This window comes from Anomaloglossus baeobatrachus, chromosome 7, assembly GCF_048569485.1.
Source record: "Anomaloglossus baeobatrachus isolate aAnoBae1 chromosome 7, aAnoBae1.hap1, whole genome shotgun sequence".
Classification (NCBI taxonomy): Eukaryota; Metazoa; Chordata; class Amphibia; order Anura; family Aromobatidae; genus Anomaloglossus; species Anomaloglossus baeobatrachus.
The window spans coordinates 285831791-285852416 of record NC_134359.1 but is presented as its reverse complement, the minus strand read 5'-3'; the positions used below and the strand labels follow the sequence as shown (position 1 = coordinate 285852416).

General features: G+C 52.0%; 1 protein-coding gene across 3 annotated transcripts in view; it reads right to left on the bottom strand.

The window, feature by feature from the left end:
• Positions 1–20626, bottom strand: part of CHTF18 (chromosome transmission fidelity factor 18) — a 250478-nt gene that overhangs the window by 211274 nt on the left and 18578 nt on the right. For all 3 annotated transcript variants that reach the window (XM_075318322.1, XM_075318323.1, XM_075318324.1), the window contains exons 6-8: positions 12673–12725; positions 10068–10212; positions 9765–9977 (exon numbers count right to left, since the gene is read on the bottom strand). In XM_075318322.1, coding sequence (XP_075174437.1) covers positions 9765–9977; positions 10068–10212; positions 12673–12725 — 411 coding nt within the window. The remainder of the gene's footprint in view (positions 1–9764; positions 9978–10067; positions 10213–12672; positions 12726–20626) is intronic.

Sequence of the window (20626 nt, the reverse complement as noted above, 5' to 3'; positions counted from 1 at the left end):
AGTCCAGGACAGCATTAATCGCGTAAGACGCGAATGCAGACATTTGAGAGGTCAATGGTGCCACCTGCGGGGCAGATGTACGTGTGACCGAGTCGACCTGTATAAGCCCAGCTGAAATAGCTTGGAGTGCCCATACGGCTGCGAAAGCTGGCGCCAACGACGCTCCAATAGCTTCATAGATGGATTTCAGCCAGAGCTCCATCTGCCTGTCAGTGGCATCTTTAAGTGCCGCTCCATCTTCTACTGCAACTAAGGATCTAGCTGCAAGCCTCGAGATTGGAGGGTCCACCTTGGGACACTGGGTCCAACCCTTGACCACGTCAGGGGGAAAAGGATAGCGTGTATCTTTAAGCCGTTTAGAAAACCGCTTCTCAGGATAAGCGTGGTGTTTCTGGATTGCATCTCTAAAGTCAGCGTGGTCCAGAAAAGTGCTTAATTTACGCTTGGGATATCTGAAATGGAATTTCTCCTGCTGTGAAGCTGCCTCCTCCTGAGTAGGAGCTGGCGGAGAAATATCTAACATCCTATTGATGGACGCTATAAGATCATTCACTATGGCGTCACCATCCGGTGTATCCAGATTGAGGGCGGACCCAGGATCAGAATCTTGATCAGTTACATCCGCCTCATCACCCATAGATCCGTCCCGCTGGGACCCTGACCAGTGAGACGAAGTTGAGGGCCCCTCATAACGAGCCCACTTAGGTTGTCTGGGACTGTCGTCCGAGTCAGAATCGTCACCCTGGGGTGCATGTGACACCCCCGGAGCTTGGAAGTGTTCCAGCTGAGGGGGACCAGGGAGCAATGATGCCACAGTGTCCATGGTCTGAGTTACTGGTCTAGACTGCAATGTTTCAAGAATCCTTGACATGGTCATAGACAATCTGTCAGCAAAAGCTGCAAACTCCGTTCCTGTCACCTGGACAGCATTCACAGGTGGTACACCCTGGGTCACGTCCAGCAGAGGCCCCGGCTGTGCAAGTTGCACAGGGGCCGAGCACTGCACACAATGGGGTTCAGTGGAACCTGCCGGTAGAGCAGCCCCACATGCGGTACAGTCAGCATATAATGTCTGTGCCTTGGCACCCTTGCGTTTTGCGGACGACATGCTGTTGCCTCCTTGTAATCTAGGAGGGTATATAGCCGAGAATCACCAGCGACCGTACAGTACAAAGTATTTGCAACACAAAATACTCAGTATACAAACGGCACAAGTGGGGGTGAGCCCTTGAGGGCTGCTTACCGCCCGCTGAACAGCGGGTATGAGGCCGTAGAATCCCGTGTCTGGGTCTCCCCGTCTCCCCTCTGCAGCTCAGCGTGCAGGCAGGAATGGCTGCCGGCGTTCTGTGAAGAGGGGCGGACCGTGGGCGTGCCACAAACAAAGAGCGGGAAACTGCGTCCTACTGTGCCTGGTGTGAGGGCTGGAGTATGTAAAAACGACTCCAGCCCTCAGCGCTGATGCTCTGTACAGCGTCCCGCCCTCCTCCTGACTGGCAGGTGCGGAGGCGGGAACGAACGAACTAGGCCGCAAAAGCCGGGGACTGTAGTAATAAGCGCGGCCGTGATATATGCACGGCCAGCGCGGAAGTCCCCGGCGCACCACAAGTCCCAGCCGCGTCGCAGTCCCAGCGGCCGGCGCGACCGTTCTCCCTGAGTCTACCCACTCAGCTAAGCTGAAGTGAGGAAATGGCACAAGCGCAGCAGCGCTGTTGTCCCCGGCGCACTAACACACCCAGCAATGCTGCGGTGTGCGCGCGTATGCACGGGGACACAGAGTACCTTGACGGAGCAGGGCCATGTCCCTGACGATACTCAGCTCCATATCCAGCGGCTTCTCCAGGGGCTGCGGATGGAGCACGGTCTCTGTGCCTGGAGACCGGTAAAATCCCACTTCGCCCAGAGCCCTAATGGGGATGGGGAAGGAATCAGCATGTGGGCTCCAGCCTCCGTACCCGCAATGGGTACCTCAACCTTAACAAGCACCACCGACAAAAAGTGGGGTGAGAAGGGAGCATGCTGGGGACCCTTGTATGGGTCCTCTTTTCTTCCATCCGACATAGTCAGCAGCTGCTGCTGACTAAACAGTGGAGCTATGCGTGCGTGTCTGACCTCCTTCGCACAAAGCAAAAAACTGAAGGACCCGTGCTCCCACGGGGGGGTGTATAGCCAGAAGGGGAGGGGCCTTACACTTTTAAGTGTAGTACTTTGTGCGGCCTCCGGAGGCAGTAGCTATACACCCAATTGTCTGGGTCTCCCAATTAGGAGCGAAAAAGAAAGAAGAGAAAGGAAAAAGGAAAAGAAGAGAAAAGGAAAAAGGAAAAGAAGAGAAAGGAAAAAGGAAAAGAAGAGAAAGGAAAAAGGAAAAGAAGAGAAAGGAAAAAGGAAAAGAAGAGAAAGGAAAAAGGAAAAGAAGAGAAAGGAAAAAGGAAAAGAAGAGAAAGGAAAAAGGAAAAGAAGAGAAAGGAAAAAGGAAAAGAAGAGAAAGGAAAAAGGAAAAGAAGAGAAAGGAAGAGGAAAAGAAAAGAAAGGAAGAGAAAGGAAGAGGAAAAGAAAAAAGAAAAAGAAAAACCCCGGATCCGGATCGTACAGCCTGATTCCCGCGTCCGGGTCGGACCCAGATCGGACGCTGAAACCGCTCGGATCCGGATTTTTACAGTTCGGAACCGCTCAACACTAGTAATAAGCCACTCAGACTGCAGAAGTGGCCGGCAACCAACAAAAAAAAATGTAAAAATCCTTGAAGAGCTTTTTTAACAGGGGGTGCACATTTTCACAGAATCGGATTGTGCTTTTTTTTGCCCTCGTTTTCTAAAATAGTAATAAAACTCAGGAGTAGTTATTTCAGAAAATCAATGCAAAAACAAAGCCCAGCCGCAGTGTGTGAACAAGGCCTCTTTCACGTCAATGCAGCTTCAAGCTTCTGGCAGCGATCTGCAGACCCTCTGGTCACGGTTATGCGATCTGAAGGACGCTGCGGCTCTTATATCGTCTCTACACATTGTCAAGGTTGGGAATTTAGGGAGAAACTGAAGAAGGGAATTTTGTTACTTACCGTAAATTCCTTTTCTTCTAGCTCCTATTGGGAGACCCAGACGATTGACGATTGGGTGTATAGCTACTGCCTCCGGAGGCCACACAAAGCATTACACTAAAAAGTGTAAGGCCCCTCCCCTTCTGGCTATACACCCCCAGTGGGATCACTGGCTCACCAGTTTTAGTGCAAAAGCAAGAAGGAGGAAAGCCAATAACTGGTTTAAACAAATTCACTCCGAAGTAACATCGGAGAACTGAAAACCATTTAACATGAACAACATGTGTACCCGAAAACAACCAAAAATCCCGAAGGACAACAGGGCGGGTGCTGGGTCTCCCAATAGGAGCTAGAAGAAAAGGAATTTACGGTAAGTAACAAAATTCCCTTCTTCTTCGGCGCTCCATTGGGAGACCCAGACGATTGGGACGTCCAAAAGCTGTCCCTGGGTGGGTAAAGAAATACCTCATGTTAGAGCTGCAAGACAGCCTTCCCCTACGGGGAGGCAACTGCCGCCTGCAGGACTCTTCTACCTAGGCTGGCGTCCGCCGAAGCATAGGTATGCACCTGATAATGTTTGGTGAAAGTGTGCAGACTCGACCAGGTAGCTGCCTGGCACACCTGTTGAGCCGTAGCCTGGTGCCGTAATGCCCAGGACGCATCCACGGCTCTGGTAGAATGGGCCTTCAGCCCTGATGGAACCGGAAGCCCAGTAGAACGGTAGGCTTCAAGGATTGGTTCCTTGATCCATTGAGCCAGGGTGGATGTTGCAGCCTGCGATCCCTTGCGCTGACTCGTGACAAGGACAAAGAGTGCATCTGAGCGGCGCAGGAGCGCCGTGCGGGAATGTAGATTCTGGGTGCTCTACACCAGATCCAACAATGCAAAGCCATTACATATCGATGAAATGGATAAAAGGAAGGTAAGGAGATATCCTGATTGTGATAAAAAGGGAATACCACCTTAGAGAGAAACTCTGGGATCGGACGCAGCTCTACCTTATCTTGGTGAACACCAGGAAGGGAGCTTTGGATGACCGCGCTGCTAGTTCGGACACTCTCCGAAAAGACGTGACCGCTACCAGAAAGGCCACTTTCTGTGAAAGTCGAGAAAGTGAAAACATCCCTCAGAGGCTCGAAGGGCGGCTCCTAGAGAGCAATTAATACCCTGTGCAGATCCCATGGGTCTGACGGCCTCTTGTACGGAGAGACAATGTGATAACCCCCCTACAGGAACGTGCGTACCTGAGGAAGTCGTACTAGGCGCTTCTGAAAGAATACCGACAGCGCTGCGACTTGTCCTTTAAGGGAGCCGAGCGACAAACCTTTTCCCAATCCAGATGCAGGAAGGGGGGAAAAAGGAGACAATGCAAATGGCCAGGGAGACACTCCCTAAGCAGAGCACCAAGATAAGAATAACTTCCACGTCTTGTGGTAGATTTTGGCAGACGTCGGCTTCCTAGCCCGTCTCATGGTGACAATGACGTCTTGAGATAATCCTGAAGACGCTAGGATCTCGGACTCGATGGCCGCACAGGCCGGATCAGGGCCGTAGAATTCAGTGGAAAGAACGGCCCTTGGGACAGTAAGTCTGGCCGGTCTGAGAGTGCCCACGGTTGGGCGACCGTGAGATGCCACAGATCCGGGACCACGATCTCCTCGGTCAGTCTGGGACGACGAGGATGGCGCGGCGGCAAGCGGAGCTGAGCTTGCGTAGCACTCTGGGCAACAGTGCCAGAGTAGAAAACACATAGGGTAGCTGGAACTGCGACCAAACCTGAACTAGGGCGCCTGCCGCCAGAGCTCTTTGCTCGTGAGACCGCGCCATGAAAATCGGGACCTTGTTGTTGTGCCGAGACGCCATTAGGTCGACGCCCGGCATCTCCCAGCGGCTACAGATTTCCTGACACCATACTGGGTGCAGAGGCCATTCCCCTGCGTCCATGCCCAGGCGACTGAGGAAGTCTGCTTCCCAATTTTCTACGCCCGGGATGTGAACTGCGGATATGGTGGATGCTCTGTCCCCCACCCACATCAGAATCCGCCGGATTGCCTGGTAGGCTTGGCGATGCGTGTTCCGCCTTGGTGGGCGATGTCTGCCACCGCTGTGGAATTGTCCGACTGAATTCGGATCTGTTTTCCTTCCAGCCACTGCTGGAAGGCTTGCAGGGCAAGATGCACTGCCCAGATTTCCAGAACATTGATCTGAAGGATGGACTCCTCTGAAGAGAGTCCTTGACCGTCTGAGAAGGGAAACGTTCCTTTCTAGGGACGTCGGCTCCCCAACCCATTGGCAAAGCATGTCCCATTGAAGTGGACGCAGATGAAACTGCGCGAAAGTGACTGCCTCTGCATGAGGCGTCTTAAGGGGTGTGACTGGCCTTGAAGGAGAGACTGCACCCCCGACTGTAGTGAACGCTGCTTGTCCAGCGGAAGCTTCACTATCGCTGAGGGAGTGTGAAACTCCATGCCCGGATATGTCAGCGATTGGGTCGGTGCCCGATGTAACCTTGAAAAGTTGATGATCCACCCGAAACTCTGGAGAGTCTCCAGCGCCACGTTCAGGCTGTGTCGGCATGCCTCTTGAGAGGGTGCCTTGACAAGTGGATCGTCCAGTAAGGATCACAGAGTGACCCTGAGAGTGCAGGACTGCTCCCACTGCTGCCCTGAACTTGGTGAAAACCCGTAGGGCTGTCGCCAGACCGAAGGGCAGTGGTACGCACTGAAGATGCTCGTCTTCAATAACGAAACGTAGCAAACGCTGGTGCTCTGGAGCAATCGGCACGTGGAGATAAGCATCCTGATGTCTATTGATGCTAGGAAATCTCCTTGAGACATTGAGGCAATGACGGAGCGGAGGGTTACATCCGGAACCGCCTGGCCTTCACGTGCTTGGTGAGCAGTTTTAGGTCCAGAAAGGAACGGAAAAAGCCACCCTTTTTTGGCACCCCAATAAGATTGGAGGAAAAAACCGTGTCTTGTTCCTGAAGAGGAACAGGGATTACCACTCCTTCTGCCTGCAGAAGAGCATCGGCTCGGTGGGGGGGGGGGGGGGGGGGAGTTCTGAAGAGTCGAGCCGGAGGACGAGAACAGAGCTCTATCCTGTACACGTGAGACACAATGTCTCTCACCCACCGGTCTGTGACCTGTGGCAGCTAAATGTACCCAGAAGCGGGAGATTCTGCCACCAACCGCGGATGCGGAGAGAGAGAGCTGAAATACATGAGGAGATCGCCTTGGTAGCGGTTCCTCTTGCTGCCTTCCTTGGGCGTGAATGAGCCCGGCCGGAATCTGAGCCCCTCTGAGCCTTTTGAGCCCTTTTAGACGAGGACCATTGGGACTTGCCCGAGCCTGGGAAGGACCAACCTCGACTGTCCCCCCAGGACAGCATTACTAGGGTAAGTCGCAATGCAGACATTGCGAGGTTAAGGACACCACCTGCGGCACAGATGTACATGCGCTCAAGAGCAGCTGCGCAAGACCAGCTGAAATAGGTTAGAGTGCCCATACGGCTGCGAATGCCGGAGCAACCGACACGCTGATAGCTACACAGACAGATTTCAACCAGAGGTCTATCTGTCTGTCAATGGCATCTTTAAGTGAATTCCCATCTTCACTGCAACTATGGATCTAGCCGCAAGCCTGGAGATTGGGGGATCCACCTTTGGACCCTGGGTCCAGTGCTTTACCACGTCAGGGTAAAGGGATAACGTGCATCCTTAATACGTTTGGAGAAAACGTTTATCTGGTAAGCGTGGTGTTTCTGAACTGCGTCTCTGAAGTCAGCGTGGCCAGAAAAAGTACTCAATCTATGCATGAGTACTGAGAAAGGATTTCTCCTGCTGTGAAGCTGACTCCTCCACTGGGGGAGCTGAGGGAGAAATATGCAACATTCCATTGATGGACGCTATAAGATCATTCACTATGGCGTCACCATCCGGTGTATCCGGATTGAGAGCGGTGTCAGGACCAAAGCCCTGATCAGCTACGTCTGCCTCATCATACAGAGAGTCGTCCAGCTGGGACCTTGACCAGTGATGAAGCCGAGTGCCGCACCCAGCGAGCTAGCTTAGGCTGTCTGGGACTGCCGTCCGTGTCAGAACCTTCACCCTGGAATGCCTGGGACCCCCCCGGAGCACTGAGTGCGTTCCAAATGAGGGTGGCCAGGGAGCATTAATCAAGATTGCCCATGGCCTGTCTGGACTGCAAAGTCTCCATCCCATGACAATCTCCGTCCCTGTCCCTGGACAGGGTTCGCAGGTGGTTCCTTTGGCCACCTCTAGTAGAGACCCCGGCTGACCAAGTGCTACAGGGGAGCATTGCACACAATGGGGGTCAGTGGAACCTGCCGGTGGAACAGTATCACATGCAGGAAAAGCAGCATAGAAAGCCTGTGTTGCTTTTTTGCTGCTGTATTCTAGTCATCTATGCAATGTATAGCATACAAGCATAAACACTTCAGCACATGCAATAGAAGCAGCATAGAAAGCCTGTGCCTTGGCACCCTTGCTTTTTTGCTGCTGTTGTCCAGCCATCTAGGAGAATATAGCCCAGAGTAGCGACCGTACAGTGCAATGTATAGCATACAAGCATATATACAAATGAACACTTCAGCACATGCAGTACAAGCAGCCTATAAAGCCTGTGCCTTGGCGCCCATGCTTTTTTGCTGCTGTTGTCCAGCCATCTAGGAGAATATAGCCCAGAGTAGCGACCGTACAGTGCAATGTATAGCATACAAGCATATATACAAATGAACACTTCAGCACATGCAGTACAAGCAGCCTATAAAGCCTGTGCCTTGGCACCCATGCTTTTTTGCTGCTGTTGTCCAGCCCTCTAGGAGAATATAGCCAAGAGTAGCGACCGTACAGTGCAATGTATAGCATACAAGCATAAGTACAAATGAACACTTCAGCCATGCAATACAAGCAGCCTAGAAAACCTGTGCCTTAGCACCCTTGCGTTTTTGCTGCTGTTATCTCGCCATCTAGGAGGGCATATAGCCAAAGATAGCGACCTACAGTGCAGTGTATAGCATACAAGCATAAAAAACAAATGGACACTTCGGTATTTAGTGGGGTCAGCACTTCAGGTGCTGCTTACCGCCCGCCTATAACGCGGGTGTGTGGTCGCCAGAGCCCTGTGTTGTTGCCCAGAGCATGTCTCCGTTCCCCAGCTCGGACTGCGTGCAGGAATGGCTGCCGGCGTCCTTCTCCAGCTCGTGTGACGAGGGGCGGGCCGTGGGCGTGCCCCAGACAAGAGCGGGAAACTGGCGTCCCACTGTGTCCAGTGAAGGGGGCTGGAGAATGCAAAGCAGACTCCAGCCCTCGGTGCTGACTGTCTGTACAGCGTCCCGCCTCTCCCCTGACTGGCAGGGCTGGAGGCGGGAACGAAACGAAAACTAGGCCGCAAAGCCGGGGACTCGAGTAATAAGCGCGGCCGTCCATGTGCACGGCCAGCGCGGAAGTCCCCGGCGCACCACAAGTCCCAGCCGCGCCACAATGTCAAAAACACCCAGCAGCGGCCGGCGCGGCAGTTCCCAATACATAAAGTCACTCAGCAAAGCTGTAGTGAATAATAGCACGAGCGCTCCACGCTGTTGCCCCCGGCGCACTAACACTCCCAGCAATGCTGGTGTGTGTGTGCGCGCTTGCCCGGGGACACAGAGTACCTTAATGTAGCAGGGCCTGTCCCTGACGATACTCAGCTCCATATCCAGCAGGTTCCCTGGGTCTGTGGATGGAGCCCGGTCTCAGTGCCTGGAGACCGGTAAGATCCCACTTCGCCCAGAGCCCTGAGGGGGGATGGGGAAGGAAAACAGCATGTGGGCTCCAGCCTCCGTACCCGCAATGGGTACCTCAACCTTACAAACCGCAAGTGGGGTGAGAAGGGAGCATGCTGGGGACCCCATATGGGCCCACTTTTCTTCCATCCGACATAGTCAGCAGCTGCTGCTGACTAAACAGTGGAGCTATGCGTGGATGTCTGACCTCCTTCGCACAAAGCAGAAAACTGGTGAGCCAGTGATCCCACTGGGGGTGTATAGCCAGAAGGGGAGGGGCCTTACACTTTTTAGTGTATTGCTTTGTGTGGCCTCCGGAGGCAGTAGCTATACACCCAATCGTCAATCGTCTGGGTCTCCCAATGGAGCGCCGAAGAAATTGGGTTTTTCAGGGTCACAGAGACAGAGTTCAAATCGATCTGTGCAGATGTATGAGGAACAATAACCACACAAACGTGTCTCTATTCGGGAGAAGCTCAATAGTCTTCTGATCCGTATACTATAAAATACACACAGTTATTCAGTTCAACATTGTCCCTGATTGGTCAAAGATAACCAGCAATGTCCATATAGTACATCATCAGCCTGTTTCCGGCTTCCTAATACCAGTTTGAATCAGCTACTGAATACTTATTTATTAACACGTTGCTGAGCAAGAAGGAGGAGTCAACTTCCCACATCTCACATCCCACATTTCACATGGTGAGAACTAATTGATTTCAGATTCTCTCAGTATATTCTAAATACCTCTTTGTTCATTTTGCCTTGATTGTCTAGTTAACACATTCCTGATCACACATCTTAAAAGTCTATGCGAGTGTCATTCAGACATACAGATAATTATGCAATGACATCCATGCTTTGATTTACACACACACAGATAATCTTATTACATCTGGACAAACGGCCTATAGCCCCAGCAGGCCTATACCCTCACAACATTAGTTACCTTGTTCTTGGGTCTATTGTGCTGATCTAGTTCTGCCTCCAGAATCTCTTCTGTGATCTGAGCTTTACTCTTCCACTTTCCGGCCGACTCCTTCTGGAACTTGTTGTTCGCTCTCTGATCTGGGAGGACCTTCGGCCTTTTCACAGTCTTTTCTTTACCAAACACTACAGTGTCCCATAACTTTAACCACTTCAAAAGGCAGCGATTCGTATACTGAATGTGTTAAGAGAGGGGGAAATCAATGATTGGGACGCAGGAAAGATTTTTCTTCATGTATATATAAAGCGGTGACTTAACACTTACATCATCACTCAGCAGCTCAGTGTAATGACCTGGCGTGTATCTGTCAACCCAGAGCTTGTGTGAGGACACATCATCCTCATCATCTTCCTCCGCACAGACTGGCTCTAAATTTTCATTATCTGCGTCTTCTAATTCATTCACTTGGCTGTAAAAGGAAGCCCCACTGAGAACTCATGAATCAAGCCGAGCATCCATGTGTATGGGGGAGTAGGGATAGAAAGGTGCTGGCCGGATGTGCGTCCATGTGTATTGGAGAGATTGCGATTAGCTAAACAAGCATCCATGTATATGCGTGGAGAGAAAGCCGTCGTAAAATAAGCATTCATGTATATGGGGGGGGGGGGGAGGAAGGGGGGGGGGGGAAGACAGCCATCATCCTAAAACGAGCATCCATGCATATGTGGGGGGGAGAGATAGCCATCCTAAAACAAGCATCCCCCATATACATGGATGCTCATTTTAGGACAGCTGTCTCTCCCCCCATATGCATGGGAGAGACAGCCGTCCTAAAATGAGCATCCATGCATATGGGGGAAGAGACAGCCGTCCTAAAATGAGCATCCATGCATATGGGGGAAGAGACAGCCGTCCTAAAATGAGCATCCATGCATATGGGGGAAGAGACAGCCGTCCTAAAATGAGCATCCATGCATATGGGGGAAGTGACAGACGTCCTAAAATGAGCATCCATGCATATGGGGGAAGAGACAGCCGTCCTAAAATGAGCATCCATGCATATGGGGGAAGTGACAGCCGTCCTAAAATGAGCATCCATGCATATGGGGGAAGTGACAGCCGTCCTAAAATGAGCATCCATGCATATGGGGGAAGAGACAGCCGTCCTAAAATGAGCATCCATGCATATGGGGGAAGAGACAGCCGTCCTAAAATGAGCATCCATGCATATGGGGGAAGAGACAGCCGTCCTAAAATGAGCGTCCATGCATATGGGGGAAGAGACAGCCGTCCTAAAATGAGCATCCATGCATATGGGGGAAGAGACAGCCGTCCTAAAATGAGCGTCCATGCATATGGAGGAAGAGACAGCCGTCCTAAAATGAGCATCCATGCATATGGGGGGAAGAGACAGCCGTCCTAAAATGAGCATCCATGCATATGGGGGAAGTGACAGCCGTCCTAAAATGAGCATCCATGCATATGGGGGAAGAGACAGCCGTCCTAAAATGAGCATCCATGCATATGGGGGAAGAGACAGCCGTCCTAAAATGAGCATCCATGCATATGGGGGAAGAGACAGCCGTCCTAAAATGAGCATCCATGCATATGGGGGAAGAGACAGCCGTCCTAAAATGAGCATCCATGCATATGGGGGAAGTGACAGACGTCCTAAAATGAGCATCCATGCATATGGGGGGAAGAGACAGCCGTCCTAAAATGAGCATCCATGCATATGGGGGAAGTGACAGCCGTCCTAAAATGAGCATCCATGCATATGGGGGAAGTGACAGCCGTCCTAAAATGAGCATCCATGCATATGGGGGAAGAGACAGCCGTCCTAAAATGAGCATCCATGCATATGGGGGAAGAGACAGCCGTCCTAAAATGAGCGTCCATGCATATGGGGGAAGAGACAGCCGTCCTAAAATGAGCGTCCATGCATATGGGGGAAGAGACAGCCGTCCTAAAATGAGCGTCCATGCATATGGGGGAAGAGACAGCCGTCCTAAAATGAGCGTCCATGCATATGGGGGAAGAGACAGCCGTCCTAAAATGAGCATCCATGCATATGGGGGGAAGAGACAGCCGTCCTAAAATGAGCATCCATGCATATGGGGGAAGTGACAGCCGTCCTAAAATGAGCATCCATGCATATGGGGGAAGAGACAGCCGTCCTAAAATGAGCATCCATGCATATGGGGGAAGAGACAGCCGTCCTAAAATGAGCATCCATGCATATGGGGGAAGTGACAGCCGTCCTAAAATGAGCATCCATGCATATGGGGGAAGAGACAGCCGTCCTAAAATGAGCATCCATGCATATGGGGGGAAGAGACAGCCGTCCTAAAATGAGCATCCATGCATATGGGGGAAGAGACAGCCGTCCTAAAATGAGCATCCATGCATATGGGGGAAGAGACAGCCGTCCTAAAATGAGCATCCATGCATATGGGGGAAGAGACAGCCGTCCTAAAATGAGCATCCATGCATATGGGGGAAGAGACAGCCGTCCTAAAATGAGCATCCATGCATATGGGGGAAGAGACAGCCGTCCTAAAATGAGCATCCATGCATATGGGGGAAGAGACAGCTGTCGTAAAATCAAATGAGGATCCATGCAATATGGGGGAGAGACAGTAGTCGTAAAATGAGCATCCATGCATATGGGGGGGGGGGGGGACACAGCCGTCCTAAAATGAGCATTCATGTATATGGGGGGGGGGGGGGGAAGAGATAGCAGTCATAAAATGAGCAGCCATGTATATGGGGGGAGAGATAGTCGTAAAATGAGCATCCATATTTATGGAGGGTTAGCTGTCGGTGGCTAAACGAGCATCCATGTGTATGGAGGGGTCAGGAGTGATAGTTGCTGCTTGAATTGAGTGTCCATGGACGTCACTCGCTCAGCACCTTTACATCTCGTTACCTGTTCAGCATTTCTGTAAGGCGCTGGGACTCCTCTAACACCTGCCTTCTGCGCTGAAAGACAAGAAATGTCTTGGTCAATATACAAATGTTATACCAAGTGATGCCCTGAAGAAATCCTAAAAAAGGCTTGTCTGAGAGAGTAGACACTTTGGGCAATATTCCTATTCTTTCATGGCTAGTACCAATGACATTGCTTGCATTAAATATCTTCTTGGCCGGATCTCCATCAAGCAATAATTTCACCTAACCTAATATGACACCAACATGATTCTGTGATAGAGCCCAGGCTCCCTGCCCCACCATTACCACAGTCTTCTATCTTGTAAGCCGCAGGCTGCTGTGGATGGGAATTAGGCGAGAATAAGGTTGTTTTAATAGAGACTGTGAGAAAGTGGGGGCTGTCATTTTATATAGGGTCGTTGTGGGGGCATCATACTGTGCAGGGGCCATGAAAGAGGTATTGTATGGGAGGGATGAGAACACTAAAGGGTGCTTTACACGCTGCGACATCGCTAGCGATCTCGTTAGCGATGTACCCTGCCAGATCGCACATAGGTCGGTTTTATAGCACCGGTCAGAGGTGCGATCTCGGCAGATCGCATCTGCGATCTGGCGTGTCACATCCCTAGCGAGATCGCTAGTGATGTTGCAGCGTGTAAAGCACCCTTAAGGGGCTTCATCAGACCACAATTCAATTACTCTATTTGCTGCAATACATGTACCTCTCCCAGTCTTTAAACTTGGGAGGTGACTGCGCCCATGAGTGATGGATTGCCTGCTCTGCCTGCACTATTTTTTTCCAGGGTAGTTTTTACTTGAAGGGGGCACTTTGGGGCATTGTAACACCTTATCATCGGGACGCACCACTGTGAATAAGCCGCCCTATGAACACCTCTTTACAGAGGATCTGTGGAATTAATTTATAAGAATAGCCGGGGCGATGATCAAACGTTCGTTATTCATTAAAAAGACAAAACGTTCCTCTCCTCTTTGCTGCGGGCACAATCATCAGCATCATTGGCAAAACATCTGCTGGTGAACATGAGATCTGCTGCCAGCAATAATGTACAGATCAAAGACAAACAAGCACGTCGTCTGCTGATCGCCGGGCAGGCTTACATTTGGGCAATCTGTCAACGAAGAAGGGAATTTTGTTTACTTACCGTAAATTCCTTTTCTTCTAGCTCTAATTGGGAGACCCAGACAATTGGGTGTATAGGCTATGCCTCCGGAGGCCGCACAAAGTATTACACTTAAAAGTGTTAAGCCCCTCCCCTTCTGCCTATACACCCCCCGTGCTCCCACGGGCTCCTCAGTTTTGGTGCAAAAGCAAGAAGGAGGAAAAGATTATAAACTGGTGTAAAGTAGATTCAATCCGAAGGAATATCGGAGAACTGAAACCAAACAACATGAACAACATGTGTACACAAAAAAACAGGGGCGGGTGCTGGGTCTCCCAATTAGAGCTAGAAGAAAAGGAATTTACGGTAAGTAAACAAAATTCCCTTCTTTGTCGCTCTATTGGGAGACCCAGACAATTGGGATGTCCAAAAGCAATCCCTGGGTGGGTAAAATAATACCTCGTAATAGAGCCGTAAAACGGCCTCTTCCTACAGGTGGGCAACCGCCGCCTGAAGGACTCGTCTACCTAGGCTGGCATCCGCCGAAGCATAGGTATGCACCTGATAGTGTTTCGTGAAAGTGTGCAGGCTCGACCAGGTAGCCGCCTGACACACCTGCTGACCCGTAGCCTGGTGCCTCAAAGCCCAGGACGCGCCCCCGGCTCTGGTAGAATGGGCCTAGAGCCCTGAGGGAACCGGCAGCCCGGTAAGCTTCGAGAATTGGTTCCTTGATCCACCGGGCCAGGGATGATTTGGAAGCCTGTGACCCTTTACGCTGGCCAGCGACAAGGACAAAGAGTGCATCCGAGCGGCGCAGGGGCGCCGTACGAGAAATGTAGAGCCTGAGTGCTCTCACCAGATCTAACCAGTGCAAATCCTTTTCACATTGGTTAACTGGATGATGACAAAAAGAGGGTAAGGAGATATCCTGATTGAGATGAAAGGGGGGTACCACCCTTGGGAGAAATTTCAGAACCGGACGCAGAACCACCTTGTCCTGGTGAACACCAGGAAAGGGGCTTTGCACGACAACATTGCTAGCTCAGACACTCTCCGAAGTGAAGTGACTGCTACTAGGAAAATCACTTTCTGCGAAAGGCGTGAGAAAGAAATATCCCTTATTGGATCGAATGGTGGTTTCTGAAGAACCATCAGCACCCCGTTCAGATCCCAGGGTTCTAACGGCCGCTTGTAAGGATGAACGATGTGACAACCCCCTGCAGGAACGTGCATACCTGTGGAAGTCTGGCTAGGCGCTACTGGAAAAAACACAGAGAGCGCTGAGACTTGTCCCTTAATGGAGCCGAGCGACAAACCCTTTTCCAGTCCAGATTGAAGGAAGGACAGAAAAATGGGCAAGGCAAAAGGCCAGGGAGAAAAACCCCGAGCAGAGCACCACGACAGGAAATTTTTCCACGTCCTGTGGTAGATCTTGGCGGACGTTGGTTTCCTAACCTGTCTCATAGTGGCAATGACCTCTTGAGATAATCCTGAAGACGCTAGATCTAGGACTCAATGGCCACAGTGTCAGGTTGAGGGCCGCAGAATTCAGATGGAAAAACGGCCCTTGAGACAGCAAGTCTGGTCGGACTGGTAGTGCCCACGTTTGGCCTACCGTGAGATGCCACAGATCCGGGTACCACGACCTCCTCGGCCAGTCTGGAGTGACGAGGATGGCGCGGCGGCAGTCGGCCCTGATCGTGCGTAACACTCTGGGCAACAGTGCCAGCGGAGGAAACACATAAGGGAGTTGAAACTGCGACCAATTCCGAACTAAGGCGTCTGCCGCCATAGCTCTGTGATCGTGAGAGCGTGCCATGAATGCCATGACCTTGTTGTTGTGCCGGGACGCCATTAGGTCGACGTCCGGCCTCCCTCAGCGGCAACAGATCTCCTGAAACACGCCCGGGTGAAGAGACCATTCCCCTGCGTCCATGCCCTGGCGACTGAGAAAGTCTGCTTCCCAGTTTTCGACGCCCGGGATGTGAACTGCGGAGATGGTGGAGGCCGTGGCTTCCACCCACATCAAAATCCGCCGGACTTCCTGGAAGGCTTGCCGACTGCGTGTTCCGCCTTGGTGGTTGATGTAAGCCACCACTGTGGAGTTGTCCGACTGAATTCGGATCTGCTTGCCTTCCAGCCACTGCTGGAACACTTTTTAGGGCAAGATACACTGCCCTGATCTTCAGAACATTGATCTGAAGCGAGGACTCTTGCTGAGTCCACGTACCCTGAGCCCTGTGGTGGAGAAGAAGGGAATTTTGTTACTTACCGTAAATTCCTTTTCTTCTAGCTCCTATTGGGAGACCCAGACGATTGGGTGTATAGTACTGCCTCCGGAGGCCACACAAAGCATTACACTAAAAAGTGTAAGGCCCCTCCCCTTATGGCTATACACCCCCAGTGGGATCACTGGCTCACCAGTTTTAGTGCAAAAGCAAGAAGGAGGAAAGCCAATAACTGGTTTAAACAAATTCACTCCGAAGTAACATCGGAGAACTGAAAACCATTCAACATGAACAACATGTGTACCCGAAAAACAACCAAAAATCCCGAAGGACAACAGGGCGGGTGCTGGGTCTCCCAATAGGAGCTAGAAGAAAAGGAATTTACGGTAAGTAACAAAATTCCCTTCTTCGGCGCTCCATTGGGAGACCCAGACGATTGGGACGTCCAAAAGCTGTCCCTGGGTGGGTAAAGAAATACCTCATGTTAGAGCTGCAAAGACAGCCCTCCCCTACGGGGAGGCAACTGCCGCCTGCAGGACTCTTCTACCTAGGCTGGCGTCCGCCGAAGCATAGGTATGCACCTGATAATGTTTGGTGAGAGTGTGCAGACTCGACCAGGTAGCTGCCTGGCACACCTGTTGAGCCGTAGCCTGGTGTCGTAATGCCCAGGACGCACCCACGGCTCTGGTAGAATGGGCCTTCAGCCCTGATGGAACCGGAAGCCCCGCAGAACGGTAGGCTTCAAGAATTGGTTCTTTGATCCATCGAGCCAGGGTGGCTTTGGAAGCCTGCGACCCTTTGCGCTTACCAGCGACAAGGACAAAGAGTGCATCCGAGCGGCGCAGGGGCGCCGTGCGGGAAATGTAGATTCTGAGTGCTCTCACCAGATCCAACAAATGTAAATCCTTTTCATACCGATGAACTGCATGCGGATAAAAGGAAGGCAAGGAGATATCCTGATTAAGATGAAAAGAGGATACCACCTTAGGGAGAAACTCCTGAATGGGGCGCAGCACTACCTTGTCCTGGTGGAACACCAGGAAAGGAGCTTTGGATGACAGCGCTGCTAGTTCAGACACTCTCCGAAGAGACGTGACCGCTACCAGAAAGGCCACTTTCTGTGAGAGTCGAGAAAGTGACACATCCCTCAGAGGCTCGAAGGGCGGCTTCTGGAGAGCAACAAGGACCTTGTTTAGATCCCACGGATCTAACGGCCGCCTGTACGGAGGTACGATATGACAAACCCCCTGCAGGAACGTGCGCACCTGAGAAAGTCGTGCTAGACGCTTCTGAAAAAACACGGATAGTGCCGAGACTTGCCCTTTAAGGGAGCCGAGCGACAAGCCCTTTTCCAACCCAGATTGCAGGAAGGAAAGAAAGACAGGTAACGCGAATGGCCAGGGGGATACTCCTTGTGCAGAGCACCAGGATAAGAAAAACTTCCACGTTCTGTGGTAAATCTTAGCAGAAGTGGACTTCCTAGCCTGTCTCATGGTGGCCACGACCCCTTGGGATAATCCTGAAGACGCTAGGATCCAGGACTCAATGGCCACACAGTCAGGTTCAGGGCCGCAGAATTCCGATGGAAAAAAGGCCCTTGGGACAGTAAGTCTGGACGGTCTGGAAGTGCCCACGGTTGGCCGACCGTGAGATGCCACAGATCCGGGTACCACGACCTCCTCGGCCAGTCTGGGGCGACGAGTATGACGCGGCCGCAATCGGATCTGATCTTGCGTAACACTCTGGGCAAGAGTGCCAGAGGTGGAAACACATAAGGGAGCCGGAACTGCGACCAATCTTGCACTAAGGCGTCTGCCGCCAGAGCTCTTTGATCGCGAGACCGCGCTATGAAGGTCGGGACCTTGTTGTTGTGCCGAGACGCCATTAGGTCGACGTCCGGCACCCCCCAGCGGCGGCAGATTTCCTGAAACACGTCCGGGTGAAGGGACCATTCCCCTGCGTCCATGCCCTGGCGACTGAGGAAGTCTGCTTCCCAGTTTTCTACGCCCGGGATGTGAACTGCTGATATGGTGGATGCTCTTTCCTCCACCCACATCAGAATCCGCCTGACTTCCTGGAAGGCTTGCCGACTGCGTGTCCCTCCTTGGTGGTTGATGTATGCCACCGCTGTGGAGTTGTCCGACTGAATTCGGATCTGCTTTCCTTCCAGCCACTGCTGGAAGGCTAATAGGGCAAGATACACTGCCCTGATTTCCAGAACATTGATCTGAAGGGTGGACTCCTGCTGAGTCCACGTCCCTTGAGCCCTGTGGTGGAGAAAAACTGCTCCCCACCCTGACAGACTCGCGTCTGTCGTGACCACTGCCCAGGATGGGGGCAGGAATGATCTTCCCTGTGATAATGAGGTGGGAAGAAGCCACCATTGCAGAGAGTCCTTGGCCGTCTGAGAAGAAGGGAATTTTGTTACTTACCGTAAATTCCTTTTCTTCTAGCTCTTATTGGGAGACCCAGACGATTGGGTGTATAGCACTGCCTCCGGAGGCCACACAAAGCAATTACACTAAAAAGTGTAAGGCCCCTCCCCTTCTGGCTATACACCCCCAGTGGGATCACTGGCTCACCAGTTTTAGTGCAAAAGCAAGAAGGAGGAAAGCCAATAACTGGTTTAAACAAATTCTCTCCGAGTAACATCGGAGAACTGAAAACCGTTCAACATGAACAACATGTGTACCCGCAAACAAACGAAAAATCCCGAAGGACAACAGGGCGGGTGCTGGGTCTCCCAATAAGAGCTAGAAGAAAAGGAATTTACGGTAAGTAACAAAATTCCCTTCTTCTTCGGCGCTCTATTGGGAGACCCAGACGATTGGGACGTCCAAAAGCTGTCCCTGGGTGGGTAAAGAAATACCTCATGTTAGAGCTGCAAGACAGCCCTCCCCTACGGGGAGGCAACTGCCGCTTGCAGGACTCTTCTACCTAGGCTGGCGTCCGCCGAAGCATAGGTATGCACCTGATAATGTTTGGTGAAAGTGTGCAGACTCGACCAGGTAGCTGCCTGGCACACCTGTTGAGCCGTAGCCTGGTGTCGTAATGCCCAGGACGCACCCACGGCTCTGGTAGAATGGGCCTTCAGCCCTGATGGAACCGGAAGCCCAGCAGAACGGTAGGCCTCAAGAATTGGTTCTTTGATCCATCGAGCCAGGGTGGCCTTAGAAGCCTGCGACCCTTTGCGCTTACCAGCGACAAGGACAAAGAGTGCATCCGAACGGCGCAAGGGCGCCGTGCGGGAAATGTAGATTCTGAGTGCTCTCACCAGATCTAACAAATGTAAATCCTTCTCATACCGATGAACTGCATGAGGACAAAACGAAGGCAAAGAGATATCCTGATTAAGATGAAAAGAGGATACCACCTTCGGGAGAAACTCCTGAATGGGGCGCAGCACAACCTTGTCCTGGTGGAAGACCAGGAAGGGAGCCTTGGATGATAGTGCTGCCAGCTCAGACACTCTCCGAAGAGATGTGATCGCTACCAGAAAAGCCACTTTCTGTGATAGTCTAGAAGTGAAACCTCCCTCAGAGGCTCGAAGGGCGGCTTCTGGAGGGCAACTAGTACCCTGTTCAGATCCCATGGATCTAACGGCCGCTTGTACGGGGGTACGATATGGCAAACCCCCTGTAGGAACGTGCGCACCTTAGGAAGGCGTGCCAAACGCCTCTGAAAAAAGACGGATAGCGCCGAGACCTGACCTTTAAGGGAGCCGAGCGACAAACCTTTTTCTAACCCAGATTGCAGGAAAGAAAGAAAGGTAGGCAATGCAAATGGCCAGGGAGACACTCCCTGAGCAGAGGACCAGGATAAGAATATCCTCCACGTTCTGTGGTAGATCTTAGCGGACGTGGGCTTCCTAGCCTGTCTCATGGTGGCAACGACCCCTTGGGACAATCCTGAAGACGCTAGGATCCAGGACTCAATGGCCACACAGTCAGGTTCAGGGCCGCAGAATTCCGATGGAAAAACGGCCCTTGGGACAGTAAGTCTGGTCGGTCTGGGAGTGCCCATGGTTGGCCGACCGTGAGCTGCCACAGATCCGGATACCACGCCCTCCTCGGCCAGTCTGGGGCGACAAGTATGACGCGGCTGCAATCGGATCTGATCTTGCGTAGCACTCTGGGCAAGAGTGCCAGAGGTGGAAACACATAAGGGAGCCGGAACTGCGACCAATCTTGCACTAGGGCGTCTGCCGCCAGCGCTCTTTGATCGCGAGACCGTGCCATGAAGGTTGGGACCTTGTTGTTGTGCCGTGACGCCATTAGGTCGACGTCCGGCACCCCCCAGCGGCGACAGATTTCCTGAAACACGTCTGGGTGAAGGGACCATTCCCCTGCGTCCATGCCCTGGCGACTGAGGAAGTCTGCTTCCCAGTTTTCTACGCCGGGGATGTGAACTGCGGATATGGTGGAGGCTGTGGCTTCCACCCACATCAGAATCCGCCGGACTTCCTGGAAGGCTTGCCGACTGCGTGTCCCCCCTTGGTGGTTGATGTATGCCACCGCTGTGGAGTTGTCCGACTGAATTCGGATCTGCCTTCCTTCCAGCCACTGCTGGAAGGCTAGTAGGGCAAGATACACTGCTCTGATTT